This window comes from Tympanuchus pallidicinctus, unplaced genomic scaffold (assembly GCF_026119805.1).
Source record: "Tympanuchus pallidicinctus isolate F22 unplaced genomic scaffold, pur_lepc_1.0 scaffold1, whole genome shotgun sequence".
NCBI lineage: Eukaryota > Metazoa > Chordata > Aves > Galliformes > Phasianidae > Tympanuchus > Tympanuchus pallidicinctus.
Genome location: NW_026294618.1, coordinates 80,360,130 through 80,381,685, shown reverse-complemented (window position 1 = coordinate 80,381,685; position 21,556 = coordinate 80,360,130). Strand labels below are relative to the sequence as shown.

The 21,556-nt window shown below is 32.7% G+C and overlaps 1 protein-coding gene and 1 long non-coding RNA gene across 2 annotated transcripts in view; one reads left to right on the top strand and one right to left on the bottom strand.

Annotated features, from left to right (window-relative positions):
* The window catches only part of LOC128086990 (uncharacterized), a 435,001-nt gene that overhangs the window by 148,208 nt on the left and 265,237 nt on the right, over window positions 1-21,556 (top strand). The gene's annotated exons all lie outside the window — the stretch shown is intronic.
* DNAH8 (dynein axonemal heavy chain 8) overlaps window positions 1-21,556 on the bottom strand; it is a 108,629-nt gene that overhangs the window by 21,550 nt on the left and 65,523 nt on the right. The window contains exons 56-76 of the mRNA XM_052695752.1: window positions 21,279-21,442; window positions 19,190-19,379; window positions 18,662-18,784; window positions 17,100-17,230; window positions 16,614-16,767; window positions 15,452-15,616; window positions 14,676-14,902; window positions 14,172-14,290; window positions 12,048-12,151; window positions 10,253-10,429; window positions 9,113-9,280; window positions 8,236-8,448; window positions 7,565-7,702; window positions 7,070-7,197; window positions 5,817-5,988; window positions 5,027-5,182; window positions 4,025-4,180; window positions 3,146-3,328; window positions 2,687-2,792; window positions 1,634-1,886; window positions 1,344-1,534 (exon numbers count right to left, since the gene is read on the bottom strand). Of these exons, the coding sequence (XP_052551712.1) occupies window positions 1,344-1,534; window positions 1,634-1,886; window positions 2,687-2,792; window positions 3,146-3,328; window positions 4,025-4,180; window positions 5,027-5,182; window positions 5,817-5,988; window positions 7,070-7,197; window positions 7,565-7,702; window positions 8,236-8,448; window positions 9,113-9,280; window positions 10,253-10,429; window positions 12,048-12,151; window positions 14,172-14,290; window positions 14,676-14,902; window positions 15,452-15,616; window positions 16,614-16,767; window positions 17,100-17,230; window positions 18,662-18,784; window positions 19,190-19,379; window positions 21,279-21,442 (3,418 nt within the window). The remainder of the gene's footprint in view (window positions 1-1,343; window positions 1,535-1,633; window positions 1,887-2,686; window positions 2,793-3,145; window positions 3,329-4,024; window positions 4,181-5,026; window positions 5,183-5,816; window positions 5,989-7,069; window positions 7,198-7,564; window positions 7,703-8,235; window positions 8,449-9,112; window positions 9,281-10,252; window positions 10,430-12,047; window positions 12,152-14,171; window positions 14,291-14,675; window positions 14,903-15,451; window positions 15,617-16,613; window positions 16,768-17,099; window positions 17,231-18,661; window positions 18,785-19,189; window positions 19,380-21,278; window positions 21,443-21,556) is intronic.

Sequence of the window (21,556 nt, the reverse complement as noted above, 5' to 3'; positions counted from 1 at the left end):
ATAAGACTGAAATCCAATTTTAGACTGACTGAAAGAAATACAAAGACTCCAAGTAAGCCTTTTTTTAATCATAGCTCTCTTCATGTTGTAGCTGCATCCCTTCTGGTCCTCTGCAAATTAACTAATGCCACTTTGCGGGAAAACTGGATGGTATTATTCCAGAGTTCTCAGAAATAAGATCATTTCTTTATTTAAGTCTGTGGTATAACGAATTTCAGCAATTTGCTGCAACAGACTGAAAAAAAACATCTTGGAAAAAATTATCATTTTTAAGAGCTATGTTTACATGAATGCATGTATAGATAACCTATACACATAGGCTGTAATTATTTAAATACTTTTTAGTTATGCACACTAATCAAAACACATACATAAGTATATATTCCCTTTTGATTCAAATATTGATACTTTTATAAACTGTAATCATTCTATAGATTATGAAGCAATTTTAACAAGAATCTTTTTTTTTTTATTCTGTGTCCACTTCATCCCCAAGTTCTCCATGAAAGGGATACAGAGAAAGTTAATCATAAAAGCAGGAAAGAGAAGAACAGAAAATCTGTTATCACTGTGGTGTCATTTTGTGCACCATTTCTCATTATCAAATCAATTGTGGCAAACATAGGCAGCAAAGGCTTTCTTTATTCCAATAAAAAAGAGGTAAGCATCCAATTTCTGTATCAGGTGCCAAGGTATATCTTCCTCCAGCCAAACAAGAATCCATGAGCTGAGAAGCCACAAAATATGGTTCCTTATGTAAAGCTTTACGAAAGCTGACAGGTCAGTGTGAAAGCATTTCTAAGCATCCCCTGCCTGACATCAGAAAGCAGCCACTGGATACTACTCTCAGAAGATAAAGTCACTATGACAAATTGGAAAGCAAAATAGAATATGAATGCAATCCTTTTTCCTATCCATTTTATTCAGTAAGGGCAGATACTGAATATATATATATATATATGTGTGTGTGTGTGTGTAAATATATATATAAAAAAATAGAAGAAAAAGAAAAAAAAAGAAATATATATATATATTATTTTAATATATAATATATATATATATATATATATATATATATATATATATCTTCCACTACTTTGACACTAGACATTTGCAACATTCATTTGAACATTATAAGATTTGAGCAGGTTTTTTTTATGGACCCTTGCATAAGCAATTGTGATCGAGTTTTTCAGCAGTCATAAATTCATGGAGACAGTGCCTGATCCCACAAAACTATTGGCAGAAAACATGCAACAACAACAACAAAAACAATTTGAAATGCTGTAAGAGTTTTAAGGATTGAAATTACTTCTACATAACATATAATTTTTTATACTCACCTCTGATGAATGCATGGAACTCTGTGTTTTTCACATATTCTCTCTCAAGATCGATTTTCAACGTCAGGAGAAGGGTAAAAAGGAACTTGTGGTTTTCATATAAGCCTCTAACAGAATATGCGTATATTTCATAGGTAAGGTACTCAATAATATTTGAGATTCTTTTATGGGATACAGAAGACTTCTCAGATCTGAATCATGAAAACAAAAGAACAAGAAAAGCATTTTAATAACAACAAACACATGGCAAAGACACACACGGAATGGTAGAAAGATCTGTGTTTTCCCACCTGGCCATGGATTGATCAAATAACTTCAAGAACTGAGCCAGTGAAGTCTGATACATATTATTGACCATGCTCATTTCTGTAATAAGAAAATAAAGAATGCTCCCACGTGTAGCAGCAGGTCGATAATCCTCCTGAGCAGAGTTAATCTTCACTTCAGTTTCTGCTGCCACAGACAACTTTTTATTTACTTCGGCAGCTGTTTGTTTAGTTATTTGCAGCACTCCAATTAGGGATTCATCATCTACTAGTGAGCCTAAAAAGTGAAATATCAGATATTTAGGACAGTTTTATCTCTTTCTAAAAAATTTCATAATTGTCAAAATCAAAATGAATTGTTCACACCAAATAGAAATGCTTTTCTGAATTGCAGAAAACATTTAAAAACACAGACAAAACAGGATAGGTAATCTTAAAAAATATTTTATATTCAGGGCACTAAACAAATGCATTCAATTTGTGTCAATTTCAGTGTATCTGTACAGAGACCATTGCACCAGAGATATCAATTGTCTATGGCACATAAAATACAGTATTCATGTACTATTACTTAATTATTTTTAAAATTTGTTGATTGTTCACTCAAAAAGTCTTAGAATCTTGAAAGCGACAGTCACATAGTAGCATTCAAAAGCATTTCCATTTACTTCAAGTTACCAACTTTCTTTTCTACTGATGATAAAACAAAATGATCGTGTGCAGGCTCCTAAGGTAATGCAAAAGATTTTGCATCAGTAACATTTTATCCAGCCCATTTAACTTGGCATTTTCAATGGCTTAAGGTTTTGCTGTGATCAGATTCTGTACCTCATCTGAAGAAATCGGTTTGTTTTGTAAAACTTAACTGTTTAGGTGCTTAAACACACTTAATATCTGGAACAGATATATATTGGCATGCTATCATACCAAGTTTCACGTACTTCAAATCTCTGTCATTTTATGTTCATTTATTACATTTTGGTTGGACAAAGTGGTTTCTGTATGGTAAAGTTCTAATGTTCAGCTGCTTAATTAGCCATATAAAATTCCTACTTATTTTACAGTTTGATACAGAACCTCTGGTTGCACTCAGTTTGTATAGAAGATTGTCTTCCAGTTCTTTCATCTTTCTTTTATTAAAAGTTACATCTTCCATGAGTTTAATTCGTTCTGCCTCGAGTTCCTATTATTAAACAAACAAGAAAAAGGCATGACACTTGATGGGCTGTGAGGTGACCCACACTTGAAATCCAAGTACTGATTTTTCAAGTTCATGGAATGTGCATTTTAGATTTTCTGTTGTATGGAATACATTACTGCAACTTTTATTTTAGGTCGTACTGACAACCACTTGAAGAAAATCACCTGTACTTTTTTCCTTTTTTTTTTGCATTTAGAAATTTCTATATTGAATCTTGACAAATTTTTTATTTTTTTCATTTATTTTCACTTAAACACTTCCTTTTCCTATATATTAATGCAGATTAATAAACAAAAATTAAGCAGCACTATGGTTTATGTGCACCTTCAGGTTACCTGTTTTTCAGTAAGAATTACTCTTCTCAGTAACTGATTCTCAAGTCCTTTCATTGTAACAGTAAAATCAATAATTGATGTTTTTGCATTAATTTCAGGTGTGAAAGCAGGATTGGCTAGCTTTGTAGTAATGTATAGTCTAAAGGAACTCATTACTTCAACTTCCTTATCACCAACTTTCACCTGTGAAATAAGTCAGAGTCATATAGATAAAATAAATAATTTTATCAATCATCATCTGCAATTTTTTGTACAATCTGTCATATCTCATATAGTTAAAGAAGATAGTTTGGAAAAAAAAATATAGCACAATGTATATATAGTACATACAGTCATTTTATTTCAGAATATGTAAAAGGAGAATGCTTTTAGAATTTGACAGTGATTTATTTATCTAAATGAAGGTCAGAAATCTGCATGTTTTTTCAAGTTTGGGAGTATATTTAATACTATTAATAAACTTCAAATTTGGGGCTTGTTTCTTTAGAAAATATTTCTTTTCCTGATAAAACACTCTGTTTTCTCTACCACCAACACTCCACACTCAGAACCGAGACAGCTTCTCAAACCTATAACTCTATTACATGGTATAAAATGAAATTGCTTGAAACTGAATAGCAAGTATTGTAAGCATTCAATGGGATAAACCTAACTGGTTCTAGGTTGGAAACTTCAGAATTAACTGCAGGAGTTAAATTCTAGATTCATTAGTTGATTATTCAGCCGAGGCTCTGTCTATTTTATTAGTTTAGTTTGATTCTTCAACATTACCCTCCGGAATACAAAGTTTACCTGATTCAACAGAGATTTGCAATAAACAGACAACATATAATTCATCACAGAACTAATTCATTCTGCCTCTTTTATTCAATTACTAACCTTAAAAGAAGTTCCAGATTTAATGAAATTCTTTTCCAGTATATTATCAAGTACTGGATCCAACTCTTCACCTATATCTTCAATCACAAGTGATCGTCCCAGTGAAAGACTGTCTTCTAGATGTGTACGGAAATATTTGTGATTCAATGTTGTTACCTTCAAAAGTAAATGATAAACTGATATAAGGACAAAAGCAATTATTCAAAGATGTACATGAAAAAACGTAGATCTCATTAGAAAAACTGTTTTAACTGCTTTCGTTACTTGAATTTTAAAGGCAGTAACAAATGTTGGCTTTGCAGCAAATTATGCAAAAAGAAATACTTATTGTGTGCACAAATCAAAGTACCATAAAAATGTGAAGTGAAAGATTGGATCTAATAGAATCTTCAAAACTCCACTATCAAAGCAGAAGTACAACTGGCACAGCTTACACGGAGATTAAAATGTTACGTGTATTTTTGAAATCAGAGGTGCTCAACCTTTTATTTTCTATTCTATGTCCTTAGAAAATATTTAATGATTTTATCTTTTTAGTGTTGAGCAACTCTTGTTCACTAATAGAATATTATGAACTCAGATGTTTGAAGTAGCACAAAAATTGACTTATATCTTTTATGATATCAAATATTTAACTTACATTTTATGATATCATAAAAAAAAAAAAAAAAAAACTAATTTAAAAACCCCACTACTTCTGTATTGCTTTCTAGAATTTAGCTTTCAGAAAGCTCTCATTAATCTCAGGATTTTCACTATGGTTATGAAATAGGGCAACGGCTTTGTATAAAAAGACCCTGAAGTCCTGATGGAGGAGATGGGCACGAACAAGTAATCTCCTTTTGCAGCAAAGGCCAACAGCATTCTGATCTGCATTAGGAAGAGTCTAACTGGTGGGTTGAGCAAAGTGATCCTTCATTACTGGACACACAAATCATGGAAGCCCAGGTGTAGTCAGTAATGTTTAAAGAAAGAGCATTACATTTTCAAAACACTGCTCACCTGTAATTCATTATCCTCTTCTTTCTTTTTAATCCACGTTTTCCCTTGAGTTTGTGGGTCTATCAGAAGGGGATATCTAGTTGCCTTAGTGACAATTATACCATTCTGAATTGAGAGGTCATCTCCAGGCAGTCCTTGAAGATTCCACTCACTAATCTACAGAATATTAAAAAAAAAAAAAAAAAATAAGTGGTTTGGAATAAAATCTCACTTCAACTATTATCCTTCAGATAAGATTATTCTCAATGATAAAAATACGTCTTGAAAGTCTAGAAAAATGATAAGTCAACCTGGCAGCCAAATTAAGTGTTGGGATCAATTAAGGGAAACTAAACAAAGAGATTTTGGGGTTTAGTATTTGCTGAAGACAAATGCTGAAGAGACATTGTTTACTGTTTGATTTCAGTGAAAATATTTCATACGTTTTTTGTTAAACATTCACTTTAATATAAAATTTATTTTTCTAACTAGACTCAGAAAACACTGAGAGAACTAAAAACTAGCAACAAGCAACACTGTTTTAGTAGATATGAATTTTGTAAATCTGGTGACTGGCAACTATCTAATTGCATAATACATAACTTGCTTATCTGCTTGTATCTAAACACTCCTCATTACTTAGATCTATAGTGGAAATTGCCACAAAAAATTGTTGGAAAACAACAAAACTACAATGCATGGCAATATCAGGGAACTATCATTCTGTTCCAGCTAAGCATAATGATGGCTAGCACCAAAAGAACATGCTCATTAAGGTTAAAATGAAGTCTACTGATCACCAAGAACTTACAGTTGGTGGATCTACCAGCATAGAAATCAAGTTCAAGCTTTCAGAAAAGGGGATTTTATGGGCTCTCATCTCTGCTTCCCATAAATCCTTAAGTAAAAGATTCCTGAAATTTTGATTAAAAGGTCCACAGTATGAAAGGAAACCTGTGCAAAGCAGTACATCTCCCACAAGTCTAGGAAAAAGAAAGAAAAAAAAAACGTGATGCACAATTTCATTTTCTTTTTATTTACATAAACAGCTTTCGAAACATACTAATATGAAGATTTCTGTTCCACATGCTTATTTAAGGAAAGAATTGATGGTCTTTAAGAACAACAAATGGTTTATTTGTGTTCTGATAAAATCTTCATTACAAAACTTAAGAGCAGAACTGTGCCAAAATATTGTATTTATCCGTACAAAGAAAATGAGGCCAGAACTATTCTTTTTTTTTTTTTTTTTAAATAAATGAATAAATTAATTTATTTCTTAAAAATGTGCCTGCAATATATTCTTTATAAAAAAATAATACTTAATTCTCTTGGTATGAACAGACTCTCATAAAAAATGTCCAATTTTCTCATTCACAGAAATTCACAGAAACATTTCACAGAAAACTAATCCAAACTTTCAAGCTGTTTACCTTCAGCAGCCAATCTGACAGGTTTCCTGTTTTCTAGACAGCTCATGTACCTTTGGCTCATGGGTGGCTCAACATTGTGTCATTTGGAGTGGTGCACGGTATGGACTCCAAGTTTCTTAGTTTCTTAAAACAAGGCCTACTGTGCTCCATGTTTTTCAACGCATGGAGTATAGGAGAAGGGATAACGTTTGGTTTCTGTAACTCCCTCTTTCATTCAAATATGCCATAACTTAATATCAAATAGGGAAATTTCTTTTTCTTCCTTATTCCTTCTCAGAGTCAGCCTTAGATCATCCCTACTTTCTGCCTATATTACTTTCCCAGTAACAGTGGCACAGGAAACAGTATCAGGGCAGAGGCAGCTGTAATACAAGCACATAACCTCTTCTGAAATGCATTCAAAAACATGAAGCATTGTTCTAAGTTTAAAAATACAAGCACTTAGTTACTCACAATTAATTATATGAGGAAAATTCAAATTTCAGGACAGTTCACTTGATTGTGTAATCATATAAAGATTTTTTAGGAGGAAAATGAAGCATAACTAATAAAGTTCTTAAATTGCTAACTCTACATTTTTCACAGGTAATTTGTTGCTTTTTTTTTTTTTTTTTCTCTGATAAACTGATACCTCTTAATCTGAGATTTAAATTCTTTTCTTTTCTCTGTCCACCTAGTTTTCTCTCCACTCAGACCCTGTATAAGCGTAGAGGCTGCTTGCATCTTTCTTCTGCATGTTTCTGCATCATTCATTAAGTCCTAAAAATGAAAGAATATCCTATTTCATTTAATAATAAAATGGAATAATCTTAAGTAGGTATTGTGTGTATATAAATATATATGTATATATATACACACACTCATCCTCTTATTACAGTTAAGTCAAATATTTCGAAGCCATTCTGGAGAGCTGCATGTGCAACTCTAGTCTAATATGTTCTTCCTATTCACAGGAAGGAGAAATATGAGAGAGCACAGATTTAAATCTCTCTCTCTCTTTTTTTTAATACATGAACCTCATCCACCATCCATTAAGGTAGTAGGCTCTAAATGGATGTCTATATCAATTCCTTTTTGCGTAAGTTTTGAAGTAAGTAATTTCACAATGGAAATACTTGTATCTCACCATTTTCTCCTTCATTGCTGCATCAAACTTTGCCTGTACTTTGTCCAGTTCAGCTTGCTTTTCATCCAATTGCTCTTGAGCATTTGCTAATTCTGCATTAGCTACTTTCAGACGGCCTTCCTGTTTTGCCAAGTTAGCCTGCAAAGAAAGGAATATCAAAAAAATAGTATGAAATTTGAATGTTCTTTGATGAATTATTTTCAGCCCGCTTAACTGGAAATCAGCAGTCAATAATATACTGAAATAATTTTATATTGATATTTATACAAATGCTAATTCCTGTGTCATAGATATAATTTAGATGCTACTCCTGTGTTTAACTCAAGGTCCTTACTTCTGATAAAAAGTTTCTCTTTCAATGTTTATGAACATGTGAAAGAAAATGCATACTGAAGTAAAAATGACTCCTAAAATATTTTACTGTTTGGTTCCCACTACTGGAACTTAACTCCTTTACTCATGTAAGCCCCAAATCTCTTCAAAATGCCAACATTTAGGCAAGATATCAGCTGTTTCTGTACTGTCATCCTTAGCCTCTACATTCTACAGGTAATTAAGTCTGAATGTGTTTATACATACATGTGTATATCATATGTATATTAAATCCTACTACCATTAAAGTAAATGAAGTTAATTTACACAGAAAGCAAAATAAAGAGGTGATGAATTACCTTAAGAGGTAAGACATCCCTGTTAACACCATAAAATACTGCCATGGCTTGTGTCCAAGAGAGAAGACCTGCCACATTGCCACACACTTTTTTACCACTCTCCAGTGTATAGTCCTCCATGTTAAAGTAAGGCTGGAGTAATTCTACTGTCTCTTCATTGATTGTATCCTTAGGAAATTGCTGTAAACTCTGCAAGAATGGGCCGCTCATAAGCTACAGTAAAAAAAAATAAAAAAGCAACATGGGATATTTGTCAACTCTTTACTCTTTACTCCATACTCAATGCCTAAAAGGCTGTTCATTGGTGACTATGTTTAAAAAAAATTAAAATGTAAAGAATTGCAGAAGACATGGAAAAAAAAAAAAGGAGCATTCAGAGAGAATTCCAGACTTTCCCAAGGACTTGGGCAAGGAATACTGAAATACAGTATAGGAAAAAACCTATTATCTCTTAATTGTATAGTTTTTCAAACAGCCTTGTAGTCTAGGAAAAAAACAGAAGAAAAAAAAAGTCTAAATGTAAACCAGCAAAGAAAACAAGTGATATTTAAGAATTCTCATACTTTATGTATGGCAACATACAAAGAACAAAAGATAGTTACATTTTAAGTGAACGTTGGAAGGAAATAAATCTGCATCGAGAATTCTTTCTCAGGTACATCACATGGAACTGGACCAGCAAAATTCTGAGTGATTCACCTACAACCTGTAGTAGCCTTTGCATACTAGATGAATCTCAAAACCATGCTTACATTTTCACAAAGTTCTGTCCAAGTTTGAGCAAACAGCATTATAAATTCCCTGTTATTCAAGTTGCTATTTCTAACTTTTCTAACATTTCTAGCTTTTTCTAACATTTTTTAAAAACTCAACTTACTTTTAATGATTCTGCCCACGATGGTTTGCAGCAAGGCTTTTCTGGATCCATGGTAACAGGATCTAATTGCTTTTGGAATAGTATCAGACAGCAGTCCATGATCCTCATAATTAGATGAGGAGGTTTTGCCAGTTTTCTAACAGTAGCAATATCCACTGGTTTGATTGTCTGTTTAAAAATTAATTAATTAATTAATTAACACACTGCTGTCTCGTTACCATCATTCTATTTTCCTATTCAATATCTTGATTTTAATGTTTGTTTGACATTACTCTGAGGCAAGCTGTATAGAGAACACACACACACCCAAAACGACTCACTGGGTTTACTTTATTAAACTTCATAGTTTCATGACACTAATAATAAATATCAGACACAAGCATTTTCCCAATCCTAAAGACAGCACTCAAAACTTAAATTTAAATAGATAGAACAGCAGCATTAACTTAATTTGACAATCGAAGTGACTGTAGAAGAGCATACTGTAAGATTGCAGAGGATTTAATTAAAAGCAGTTTACTTGGAAATATACTTGGACAGTATTTAGGGTTTTTAAGGGTTAAGTGACACCAATTTATTCTGAGATGAATTGGGTGTTCTGTTGCTTTCTAAGTTATTATAGGTATGAGATTTTTTAAAATTCATTACCTAGTACCATCACTGATATTACGCTTAGCTTAATAACGATTTATGTGATAATTCTAAATGACTCCAAACTTCGAAACTAACAAAGTAATTTATGTCTGAAAAATATAAGCATATCACTATCTATCTGGAAAATGTAGTTACAGACTCTGTACAGAATTCACAAGACAGTGCAAGACTCCCAAGTCCCTTAGACATAATGGTTTTTGGTGAACTATAACAGCCTTTCACACCTCTTAAAGAGGAGCAAGGTATGAAAACACAAAACAAAACTGTAACTTCTGGAAAGATTTATGTCTCTGCATCTTCCTAATGACCAAATGATAGCAAATACTACAAAATATTCTCAGTGTTTTTAGAAGCATATTGTGAGTTCCATAAATACTTATCAGAGACGTGACCACCATGATAATAGTGTAAGTTAGTGTCAGCAGTCAAAACCGACAAACCAACAACATAAAAAGAAAAAAAATAAAAAATAAAAAATTTATTCACATTCAGTGCAGCTTCTGCTTCTTCTAAGGCTGGTTTTGCTGCCTCCAGTTTACTTTCTGCTTTCATTTTTTCTATATCAATTTCATCCACAATTTTTTGTGCTTTATCCTTCACAGCTTGGACTTCGTTTTTTACTTTAGATGCAGCTTCAGCACTTACTTTGACTTCTGCTAGTACCTGGGATTGATAGTAAACACATAAAAAGTAGACATCAAAATGCTGGAACAAGTAAGTAAGGAACCTGACACGAGATAAAACAGATAAGGGTCTGTTACAGATGCATATATGAAGCTGACCCTACCTATGTATGGAATCAAATCTATCATTTACAGAATCCCCACAGAGAAATAATGGAGAAGTTTCCCAGCATTGGAATTGGAGTTGGATAGTCAAATTACTTCAATAATAGATAGAAGGCTCTTCAATGTCTTTTAAAGCTACAATGTTTTATCCTATGATGATTTTCATCTTCTTTGAAACTACTTTTTCAATGCAAACAATTCTTGCATTTTTTCACCATAATTCTGCAGATAAAGACAAAAATAATGCAGCTAATTTAACTAGTAGAGGATGGCAAACCAGCTTGATGAACAGTGAGCCTCCTCTCTTTTACTTTAGTCCAATATAACTAACTGTGAACCTGTGTAATTAAGGTATCCACATGTGCATTTGTTTCCTCAGTGCACACGCATTCAGTTCTATTTTATGCACAACACACAGTTGATTTTTATCAGGGTAAACTGTAGAGTCAAGATAAGCACTCTGAATGCATTTACAAAAACAAACTGTGTTCTTAAATGCCTATGAGAAGAAATGATAGATAAAAACAAATGACTTTGTCTATCCAATTCTGAATCCTAGGGGGCTTACTATTAAGTGGAAAGAAGGTTAGAGAATATAAATAATATCACATTTTTCTGTTCTTTTATTGTTGGTCTGCAAATCTTCCACATCTTCAGCCTCATAAGCAGTATCCTACTGAAATAGCTGACAATCCAGAGGTTATGTAAAGAATTATTCTAAGACAGTTCTTTCAAAATGCAGATCAAATACAAATATTAAAAAAAGTGAGCCTTCCCAGTGTATCTATCATACTCTTGAAATCTAAGCTGTGTCAATTCATTCAATTCTGTCATTATTTTCTCTTACATGAGTAAAGGCCTTGAGGACAAAGAGTCCTTTAGCCATTGCTGGCCAACGGTTTGCTCCTAAGTGCATACTATACATGCACTGACAGAGTATTATGGGATCTTTCAGAAAACAGAATGCCTATAGTAATATTCAATTTACATTAGACCACCAACCTCATGAACGCATAAATATTTTGCTAATATGAAAATAAATATGAAACTAAACTGAAGGTGGATGAATTTTTAAAAGCAATTCCGAAATACTAAAGTGCTCTTACCATCTGTTAACTTCTTATCTACAAATAAGTGCTCTTATAACAATTCTATCATTTAATTACAATTTAATAACAATTTTATAAGTTAACAAACTTCAAACACACACAAACAAAAGCCTGTGAAACAAACAAAGAAAACGATGCTTATAGGAGGGGAAAATGGGAGGAAAACAAAAAAGGCACTCAGTATTTGAATGTGTTCATGATCTTCCACCAGTCAGTATAATCCCAACCTCTGTTGCAGTCTTAAAGTGCCTCACTTTCAGAAGTATGTGCTTTATCAACACGATGTGGACACAGAGGTCAAATCTTTTTAGACACATGCTTTTACTCCAGTATATAACGTGAGGTTGTCCGCTGCGTTTTGCTATTTAACACTTGAGTACTTACTTCATCTGCCTTGACAGATGCTACAGCAAGCTCCTTTTCCTTAACAGCCAGTTCCTTAGAGAGTTTAGCAACAGATTCACTGGCTTCCATCAGCTTAGACAGACCTGTAAGTAAAAGAGAAAAATAAGAAAAATGAGAACTATTAGTTTTTCTAATTACATAATGCAGTCTAACTCTGGATCCCAAATGCCTTTTTGCTCTCTTTTAGATTTGTAAGGGATAAAAAAATGGATGTAAGTGATCATACTAACATGATTGTGCCTTGTATTCATTTTTCATAGATACAATTTCAAAATGTACAAAATGATTGCAAATATTGTTAAGTCTTCCAAAAAAAATCAAAAATTTTATGTTTGGTTTTTTGCAACTGTATACAGTATTTAAAAGTGGTACACTGAAGATTTATTGTGTCAAAAAACCACATGATGCAGTTAGATGCATTTCTAACATTTTATTGGGAAATGACATAAGTATGCAGATTCATAATTGCCTTCTAGCTTCAAGAAAAGTGAAAAGAGGTTTCATGGATTCCATGATCTCTGTTTTTCCTTATTTGTGTTAAAAGACTGCTCACCCAAGGTGATGAAGCAGAAGAGATTTCTTATATGTTTCAAAATGTGTTACTTATATTGATTGACAGCACACATTTGCTGTGATCAAACCAGGGCATTTTCAGGAAAGCAGAACTGATCATGTAATTTTGTCACAATTTTGCTGCCTTACAAGTATTTTTAATTGTCCTAAACACCATAACATACAGAAAAAAGATCCTCTAAATCTCTTAGTTATAAGCAATGTGAGACTAAGGATATGGACATGTGAGATAGTAGATAAACAACCAATAAAGTTTTTGAGATCATTCTGTAGGATGCAGTAAACTGGAACATGTTTGGAGTCATGGATGACAAAGTGTTTCTGTGATTTTGTAATAAACCTTTTATATGCAAATGAAAACATTCAGATTTTTTTTCTAACTGTTATGAGTGGTGCCTATAAACTGATAGAAATGACTTTCTGGGCATCGATAATAGGAGATGCTGCACAGAAGACAAAGATGGTCATCTGAACAAGATCCTTTTGTTTTGAAGACTACACAAGGAATTTTCACATATGTACACATATACACACAAATTAACAAAAAACAAAAACAAACAAACAACCACCAACTCAAATCATCAGGGCTCCCAGATTTAAATGCCATTAGCAGGGTTCATTATAATGCTTCCTATGATTTCTAAAACTGAACTGTGCAGGGAAATGTGCATTACATCAAAACGTCGTGGACCACTTACTTGTCTATGGACCACTCTGATTCAGCAGTCAGTGAATAAAATACCCACACATGCTTACTCTATTCTTCATTCTCATCAAAACCTGTGTTTGTTTGTTAGAAAAATCTTACTATGTATATGCTATCTCTGTTCTGATAAATTAAAATGGAGTACCTTTCTCTATCAAGTTGTCTAAACTGTTCCATTGTAGAACTAGAAAAATATGTCTAAAGGCATACAGAAAACTGAAACTGTATTATGAACCCAGTAAGTACTATTATAAGTGGAAAATTCGATCACTTCAAACAAATATTCAAAATTACAAGAACATGTAAGTCACCTTTCCTGTATTTCAGATCTGTATTTAGAAAATGACCACACATAAGAGCTGCTCATTGCACAGCAGAAATCTTAAATAAATCAACCATGAAGCAATTAGATTGTATAGAAAGGATTTCATAGACAAGTTGAGATCTGGACTAGATGATCTTTGAGGGTCCTTTCCAAGTTAAATGATTCTATGAAGTCCAGAAATAAATTAACAACAGCCTCTCTAGTAGAGGAAATCAGGTGCTCTCTTAGACCATGTCCTATTTTCTATTAAAAATGGTAAAATGGAAGTACTAAAGTTTAATATAATCCTGTGATGGATGATTAAATCGACGAGTTCTTTGAGGCATTCTTTTAAGGGAGTTATTTTGTTCTGTGATACGTGAAGGGCTCAGAAGTGGTTCTACTAGTTCAGGGCTGTGATTAACAGAAATGATTCTAAGTGATCACCGATGAAGATGCTTAATATTAAAAATACAGATCATTTGAGAAAAACATGGAAATACACCTTCATTTATCTTACCAATTTGCATACGTTCAGCTTGTTCATTAATACTTGCTAACTTTTCAGCATAAACATCTTTGTAGCCATTGATGAAGGAGAGGTAAGATTTAGGTGTTACGTGAGCTCTTCTTCGATACCTAAAATAAGGTATATTGGCAGCATGAACTTCATATATGTTTTTGATATATACAGCAATTTGATTACTTGCAGTGAAATGGAATGTTACATAAAACAAGCATTCAATGCTCTTCTTCTTCGCAATATAAAGTCCTATTTCCAATTAAATTATTAAATTGTTTTTAATCCACATAAACATTAAAGACTGATTAATAGCAGGAATGAAGATAATGAATTTGCAACATAATAGTACTTTACATGGCCTTTTCATATATTGTTTTAGAAGATTCATTTTAATATTGGCCTTAAAATACAGTTACTGAATCTTACAAATACAATGAGTTACAAAACAATATCAGAAGCAATACATTTGAGATTGATTTTCACATTTGTTTAAAAAATTACCTTTGGAAATAATTCTCACAGCTTTCTGAAACTATATCATGAAAGAGACCCATGGTTTCTACTACTTGTGTTTTCACTGATGCAGAGCAGACCATATTAAATTCTGAAAGAAAATAACTGGCTACAGCTATGAGAGCCTCCTTGGGCCATCGACTGAACCAATCCATGGTGCACCCTGAGATGAGACCAGGAAATTTCAAAGAACGTGCACGGAACTTCTCACCAACCTACACAGAAAAACACTGTCAGTTTATGATACAATATCTAAATTAGGTTAATCAAAATGCTTGATGCATATGAACAACTAAATAGACTACATTTTTTCATGCTCATTTTCCACATCGTTTTTTCTTTTAGGTATTTTGTTACATTTGCAACATTCAGTATTTTACGAAATTTGAAAAAGATTACAAGTATGAATGTCTCAATATTTCAAAATTTCAATTAACGTATTTTCATTTCCATGAAAATGAGTAACAAGAAAAAATTTCATAAAGTTGCATAAACTGATCTGTAAAAGAAAAGAAAATGTCAAGAGGGAAAAATGAAAATCAATTTAACGTGTAAAAAATGACTGAATTTTCACTTATTTGCTTTTAAGTTCTGACAACTGCACTATTATTTCTAATGTATCAGCAATTATAATCCAGACTTCACTAATTTTATCATGTGTCTTTAAATCTCCCTAAAAATATAAACCTTGAATAATCCTGTCATAACTTCCAGGATATTTTGCTAATGGAAATAAAGAAGACAGATATAAAGAAAATACTTACAGGAGAAAAGCAGAGGACAACGTGCAAGTTCTTCTTTGCCCGAGTTAAAAAATACTCATACAGGTTATCAAAGGTAGGAGGACACCGAGGCATCTCTTTTTTCATCAGTGGTATTAATCCTTGGGTGATTTCATCCAACTCATCACGAGCAAATAAATTAGAAATCTTCATATAAAATTAAAAGTGATAATAAAAGAAACAGCACTGATTTAGTTTTTTTCTCTTCTCTGTGCATACTCACAGTTTAGACGTAGTAAAAAACAAATCTGTGATTTAGATTTCATTCAACTCCATTAAGAATGAGAAATTCTAACTCAAAAAGCGCTACGGTTTAATCCAGCAGACAGCTCAGCAACAAACAGCTGTTTGCTCACTCCCGGCCTTCCCAGTGGGATGGGGAAGAGATTTGGGGGAAAAAAGGAAGAACTCATAGATTAAACAAAAACTAAGACAAAAAATGGGGAGAAAAAAAAAAAAAAAAAAAAAAAAAGTAATAGCAATGACAATTACTATTTACAAAAGCTGCATGAAAAGGTATATATATATACACACACACACACGCGTACACTCTCTCTCTATATATGTAGAGAGAGAGAGAAAGAGAGAGAACATGTATGTGTACATGTATACGTGTATGAGCAGGTCCACAAGTAATGTCTCCTATTTTATCATGTTGGTTCATGATATCAGTGGCAGGTGGTGGTGATGGTACAGCAGTAAAGGTTGAATCTACTCAACAATATTCCATTACACATCATTGCTGTGTGACAGATGGCAGCAGAGGGGCAGTCTGACAGAATAGCATCTGACATAGAAGTGCTTTTGAAGCAATGATGTGTTGGTGAATTCCTCCATGCAGAAAAAATTGCACCCACTGGCATTCACTGACACTTGCTGAACACTTATGGAGACCAAACAGTGGATGTGAGCACAGTGAAGCTATGAGTGGTGTGTTTCACCTGTGGTGACAGTGATAGGGGGTCACCTCTGCCACCAAAAATGTACAATTAACGGTGTTGACTGTGTTGAAAAACAGTGTTTTGTAGCTGAGAATATGCTCTATCAAAATCGTTGTAGTCTTTGTATCTGTTGTAGTTTCCATGGAAATAAATACAGGCACTACTACTGGAGCAACCTACATTGTCACAATGAATCTCCTTACCTCTCCTGAAGACAGAAGATTATTAATGTATTCCAAAAACGCCTCCTCTTTTATTTCATTATCAGTGAAAATAAAAGTGATGCCTTGTCCCTCTGCTCCAGCTGTTCTATACAGCAATTTTAAATCATCTGACAGATTGCTTACGTTATATGATCTATAAAGAATAAGAAACATGATCTGTTAGTTCAAAACAGAGAATACTGCTATTTTCAGATTACAGTGTTTTATAAATGATAGCACAAACACCTTTTGTATATAAATCTGTATATTTTTGCTCAGGAATAGGTACACATGGTACAGCTTTTTGAACTCAAAACTTTGTTCAATACTGCATATAAACCATATATATACACATGTATATTTTTTAATTTTCATTTTTGGTTGGTCACAAAATGAAAAAAATAAGCTGTTAAAAACATACAGTTATGACTATGTAAAGAGAACAAATAGCATAAATTGCATCTACATATTTCTTGCATTTCTTACCTGGTTAAAGTAATTTGAAATATTTTATAGCCAGCAATATAGGAAGCCAACCTTGAAAGACTCTGTTTTCCAGAACCACCAACTCCAACAAGTAAAGCATTGCCATACGGGGTTCGAATTATCCGGGAAATCTATATAGGAAAAAAGAACAGTGCACAGAAAAAACCCAAAACATGAATTTGAAAAACTAACAATCTGTTATACAAAACAATTCATGTAGTAGAATACAATGTAAAGATTATTATCAGGACTGTGAGTTTTGATGAAAATTTTTCCTCTCAGAAGAACAATTTCATATTCTTTAGGAATTTTGTGGAACTGAAATAAAAGAATTCTCACATAACTCTATAGGATGGTTATAATTAGAGGTACACATAGGATTTAAATACATAAATGTAGTCTCTTTAAGCTATGTTGAATGTACTGTACTTAAAAATACAAATTAAGCAAACTATTTAGAGGAATGAAAGCTACATTAATTTTAAGAGTTTGAAATATTTGATATTTTTGCTGAAGAAAATAATTTGATCATGACCATCTATTTTATCTACTTTCTATCTTTTTCTTAAGTTATTTCTGTAACAATTTTCTCAGATACAAAACTTACTGTTCTACTGTGTTTTTTTTGTTTGTTTGGTTGTTTTTTTGTGCAAGTTTCTTTTTTCTTCTGAGAACTTGTCTGTATACATCACATCTGTCTTGGATTCGTTATATGGCAGAGAACTATCACTCTTGAATACTATAGTTTGCTTCATGGATTACATACAGCTTTTGAATTCTATTGATCTGTTCCTTAAAAGAATTTTTAGTTTTGTATGCAGTTTCCTCTGAGTGTATCCACATTTAGACTTCTATTTCAACATCATTATGAGTGTAACAAAAATCCATTGCCACAAGAATTGCAACAGTGCCTTTCTACTGCACACATGCATATCCCAGATATTCTGGTTAAAACTTGCCAAAGGAAATGGAGATTCAAAGACTTACATTATCTTCTGACGTTTACCTAACACTACATTGAAAGAATCTAAATAAAATAAAATGTTTATTTCTACCCAAATTTCAAAGATAAAGAAGTTATTTAATTCTCTGGAGATTAACGAGAGAAGAATAAAACTTCTCTTTTTATGTTCTGGTTTCAAAGTTGCTTCCACAATTACTTTGGCAAACATATCACCAAGTTCACACGTTTCTGAAACAACACAACTTCTTAAACCAGAAGAACCATGCTTCCAAGAAAGCACATGCTAAGCTTTTTTTTAAAGCTAACTTTAATTTGTACTTCAAATGAGTTCTTCCCTTATGTCTTGCTTTTTGAATAGGGGTTCAATTTTTTTTTTTTTTTGCCATCTGAGACTTTCTTCTACCCTACAACTTTCTACTGCAGCTCCTATTTACGCCTCTTATCTTGTTTCTCATCCAATCAGACTCTACCTCACATTGCTTTCATCACGTCAGGTACATATCCCCTTGAAGCGCCTTCTGAATCCTTAAAGATTAAAGAGCCCTGTATATTAACTATATATATAGTTAAGCTAGTTAAAAAGTAAAAAATCCCAAACCTTAATAATATGCGTCATCGCATCCTTAAAAAACACCAAGTCAAGAAACGATCCTCTAATGTAATCATTGTATTGTCTCTGATACATTTGCAATTTTTCACAAAGAAACTCAAAGCTTGGAACCTGAAAGATTAAAAATAAGTTAAAAAAAAAAAATCAGTAATAACATTAGCAAACAACATTAGCAAATAACATTAGCAAACAACATTAGCACATTCCTTCAGAATTTAAAACCCTGCTGGCATTTTCATGCTCTAACATGAGTTCATATTTTAGTCACACATAATGAAATTACCCTTTTAAAACACTTCAGTGCATGTGCCTATGTGTAAGCAGAATTCGTCACACGCTGTAAGAAAAAAAATAGGGGCAAGGAATGTAGGAATGAAAAAGCTACCTTTATATGGTAGGTATAGACAAACGTGCTGCAGATGTTCAGCAAAACTTCCTGTACGATACGAATTTGGCAACATAACATACTTTAAAGGAAAACTACAGTGCTGAATATTTTGGTGTAAAATGAAATACCTCCTCATAAATTTTAGGTGCTTCAAACACAAAATCTTCTGGTTCATCACCCGTTGGTTCAGGTACATCCCGCAGAAAATCAACAAAATATGGCTCTGTTTGAGGAACTGATACACCTGTACCCACATATTCCTCTATTGCTTTTGTAATAGTTTTGTCAAACCAGGCTATATCCTCAGTGGTAATAAATCTAAAAGTAATAGATAAGCCTAATTAAAATAAAAACTTGAGTAAGAAGAAAAGCGGATAATTAAATACTAAAAAACAAATAAACAAACAAAAAACACCAAAACTTTGTAACATTTCACTGGAAAATACGTAGTAGGCAATAGCTACCAAAACGATAAGGCAGTATTCACAGAAATTAAGCACTTTCATGTTCCACAGGTACAACATTCAATCATTAGAACAGAGGAAAACAAATCTCTGCATTCTACCAAGAACTATGTAAAGATAAACCACTTAATTTCTCAGATGAAAAGGTTTGAATTGTTCCAAAATAACCATGGCTAAGATTCCCTTACATTCTTTTGACCAGCAGAGGAATAGCACAATTTATGTTATTACCATGCTGTCAGTGAAATCACAATGAAACAAAGAATAGTGAAAGTCAGCTGAAAACTCTCGATTTCATTTATATTTTTTATTTCATTTCAAGAATATAACTTGAAAAATGATGGATAAGATTCCTTTTTAGATTTCTCATCTGCATTTTCTGAACTCAGTATTTGTATATAAGGTGAGAAAGCAAACAGGGTTTCCAAATTAGAGCTCCTCTGGGATATCTGAGCTCATCATATACAGCAATAACTTCAGTCTGTGAATGCATCTTCCTTCAAAAAATAAGAAAGCATCTGCAAAATGATTCAGAGTTTCCATGAAAGAAGAAGTGGGATTCTAGAGGATATGGGAAAGGATGGTAATTAAAAGTGGTTGACTGTGATCTGTGTTCTGCATGAAACTGTTCCTAGCATTTACCTAGAAAGGTAAGGACAGCTCTTATACCAATTTCAAGCATGTGTGATTTCAAAGCTTTACTTATCTTCCTTGTTTTATTTCTGCTTCAAATTGAGTACACGTTGAAGTCCATATACCAAAGTATAATTACAATGATTTTACCTCATCTCTCTTATAAGAAGTTCTGTCTCCGTTTTCTTAAGACAATTGGTTTGTATCATTGCTCTTTCCTTGGAAGGTTACTGGAGTAACAGTTATTAAGACTGACTGTGCCATCGTTATGTTATTTGCCTGCTACAGCACTGAATCATTTGCATCAGACTGCACATACTTGACATTTTAAAATAAACTCAATTTTAGACTTCTACAACTGTCTTAACACTGAAAAAATTCACTGAAAAAAGTCATGGCAGGTAATTGTTAAGTATCGCCATTTCATGGTCTCCAGGTTTAATTTAAAGCAAAGGCAGCATAACATGCTCTTTTGTGTCTTGCTTTCATTTTATAAAGTAAATTCAATGTAATAAAATCATTGATAGGTATTTTGAAAAGTAAATGTTTAACTTCAATATTTTAATTAGAAAGTCTGCATTTTGTAAAAAATGTGAAGGCTGTTCCTCAGGCCATCAGAAAGTAAAATAATTAGGTTACTTAAAATCAACAGTAGTTGTGGATATATGTTGCTTTTTACATGCAGCTACCTTACCTCTGAAATTACACAGAAAATTGAGACATTGTAGAAAAAAAAATTACTGAACCTTTAACACACTGTGCTGATAACTATCTGTTTCATGAATCATTTAAAGGAGTTTTTGATGAGAATGACTATTTTTCAATCATAGGCTTGTGATGCAAAGCAATTTCATATTATTGTCTGTGGGCCACAATGTCAAATTAGATACTGTACAATCCTCTTTTTTTTCAAAAAGAGACTGGATGATAACCTATTAGCAGAGAACATGACATCTGTTGGGATTACACCATACAGCAGAGACTGTGCAAAACAAGAGAACATTTTTCATATTTGCCTAATTACATTTATCTTGTTAAATAATCATAGGGGTATGAGCATAAAATGAAGTGAAAGGAAAATGAAACCTAAATGAAACATAAAATGATACAGTTATGATACCTGTCAGCAATTACTCTAGTACATTCATGTTTAAAAAGTGCTAGAAGGATCGTTGTGTTCGTGCATTCTTCTGCCTTTATAGTTAACATCCCTTGCCAAATTCTAGAAAGGTCTCGAAGGTTGAAGATATAGTGGAATTTAGATGGTGTAGGCAGCATCTTTGTCTAAAGAAAAGTATTGTTAATATTCAAAATAAGTAATACTTACAATGAAATGAGCATACCATAAATTATACATTTATAAATAATTATGTACTTACTAAAATAACAAAAACACTA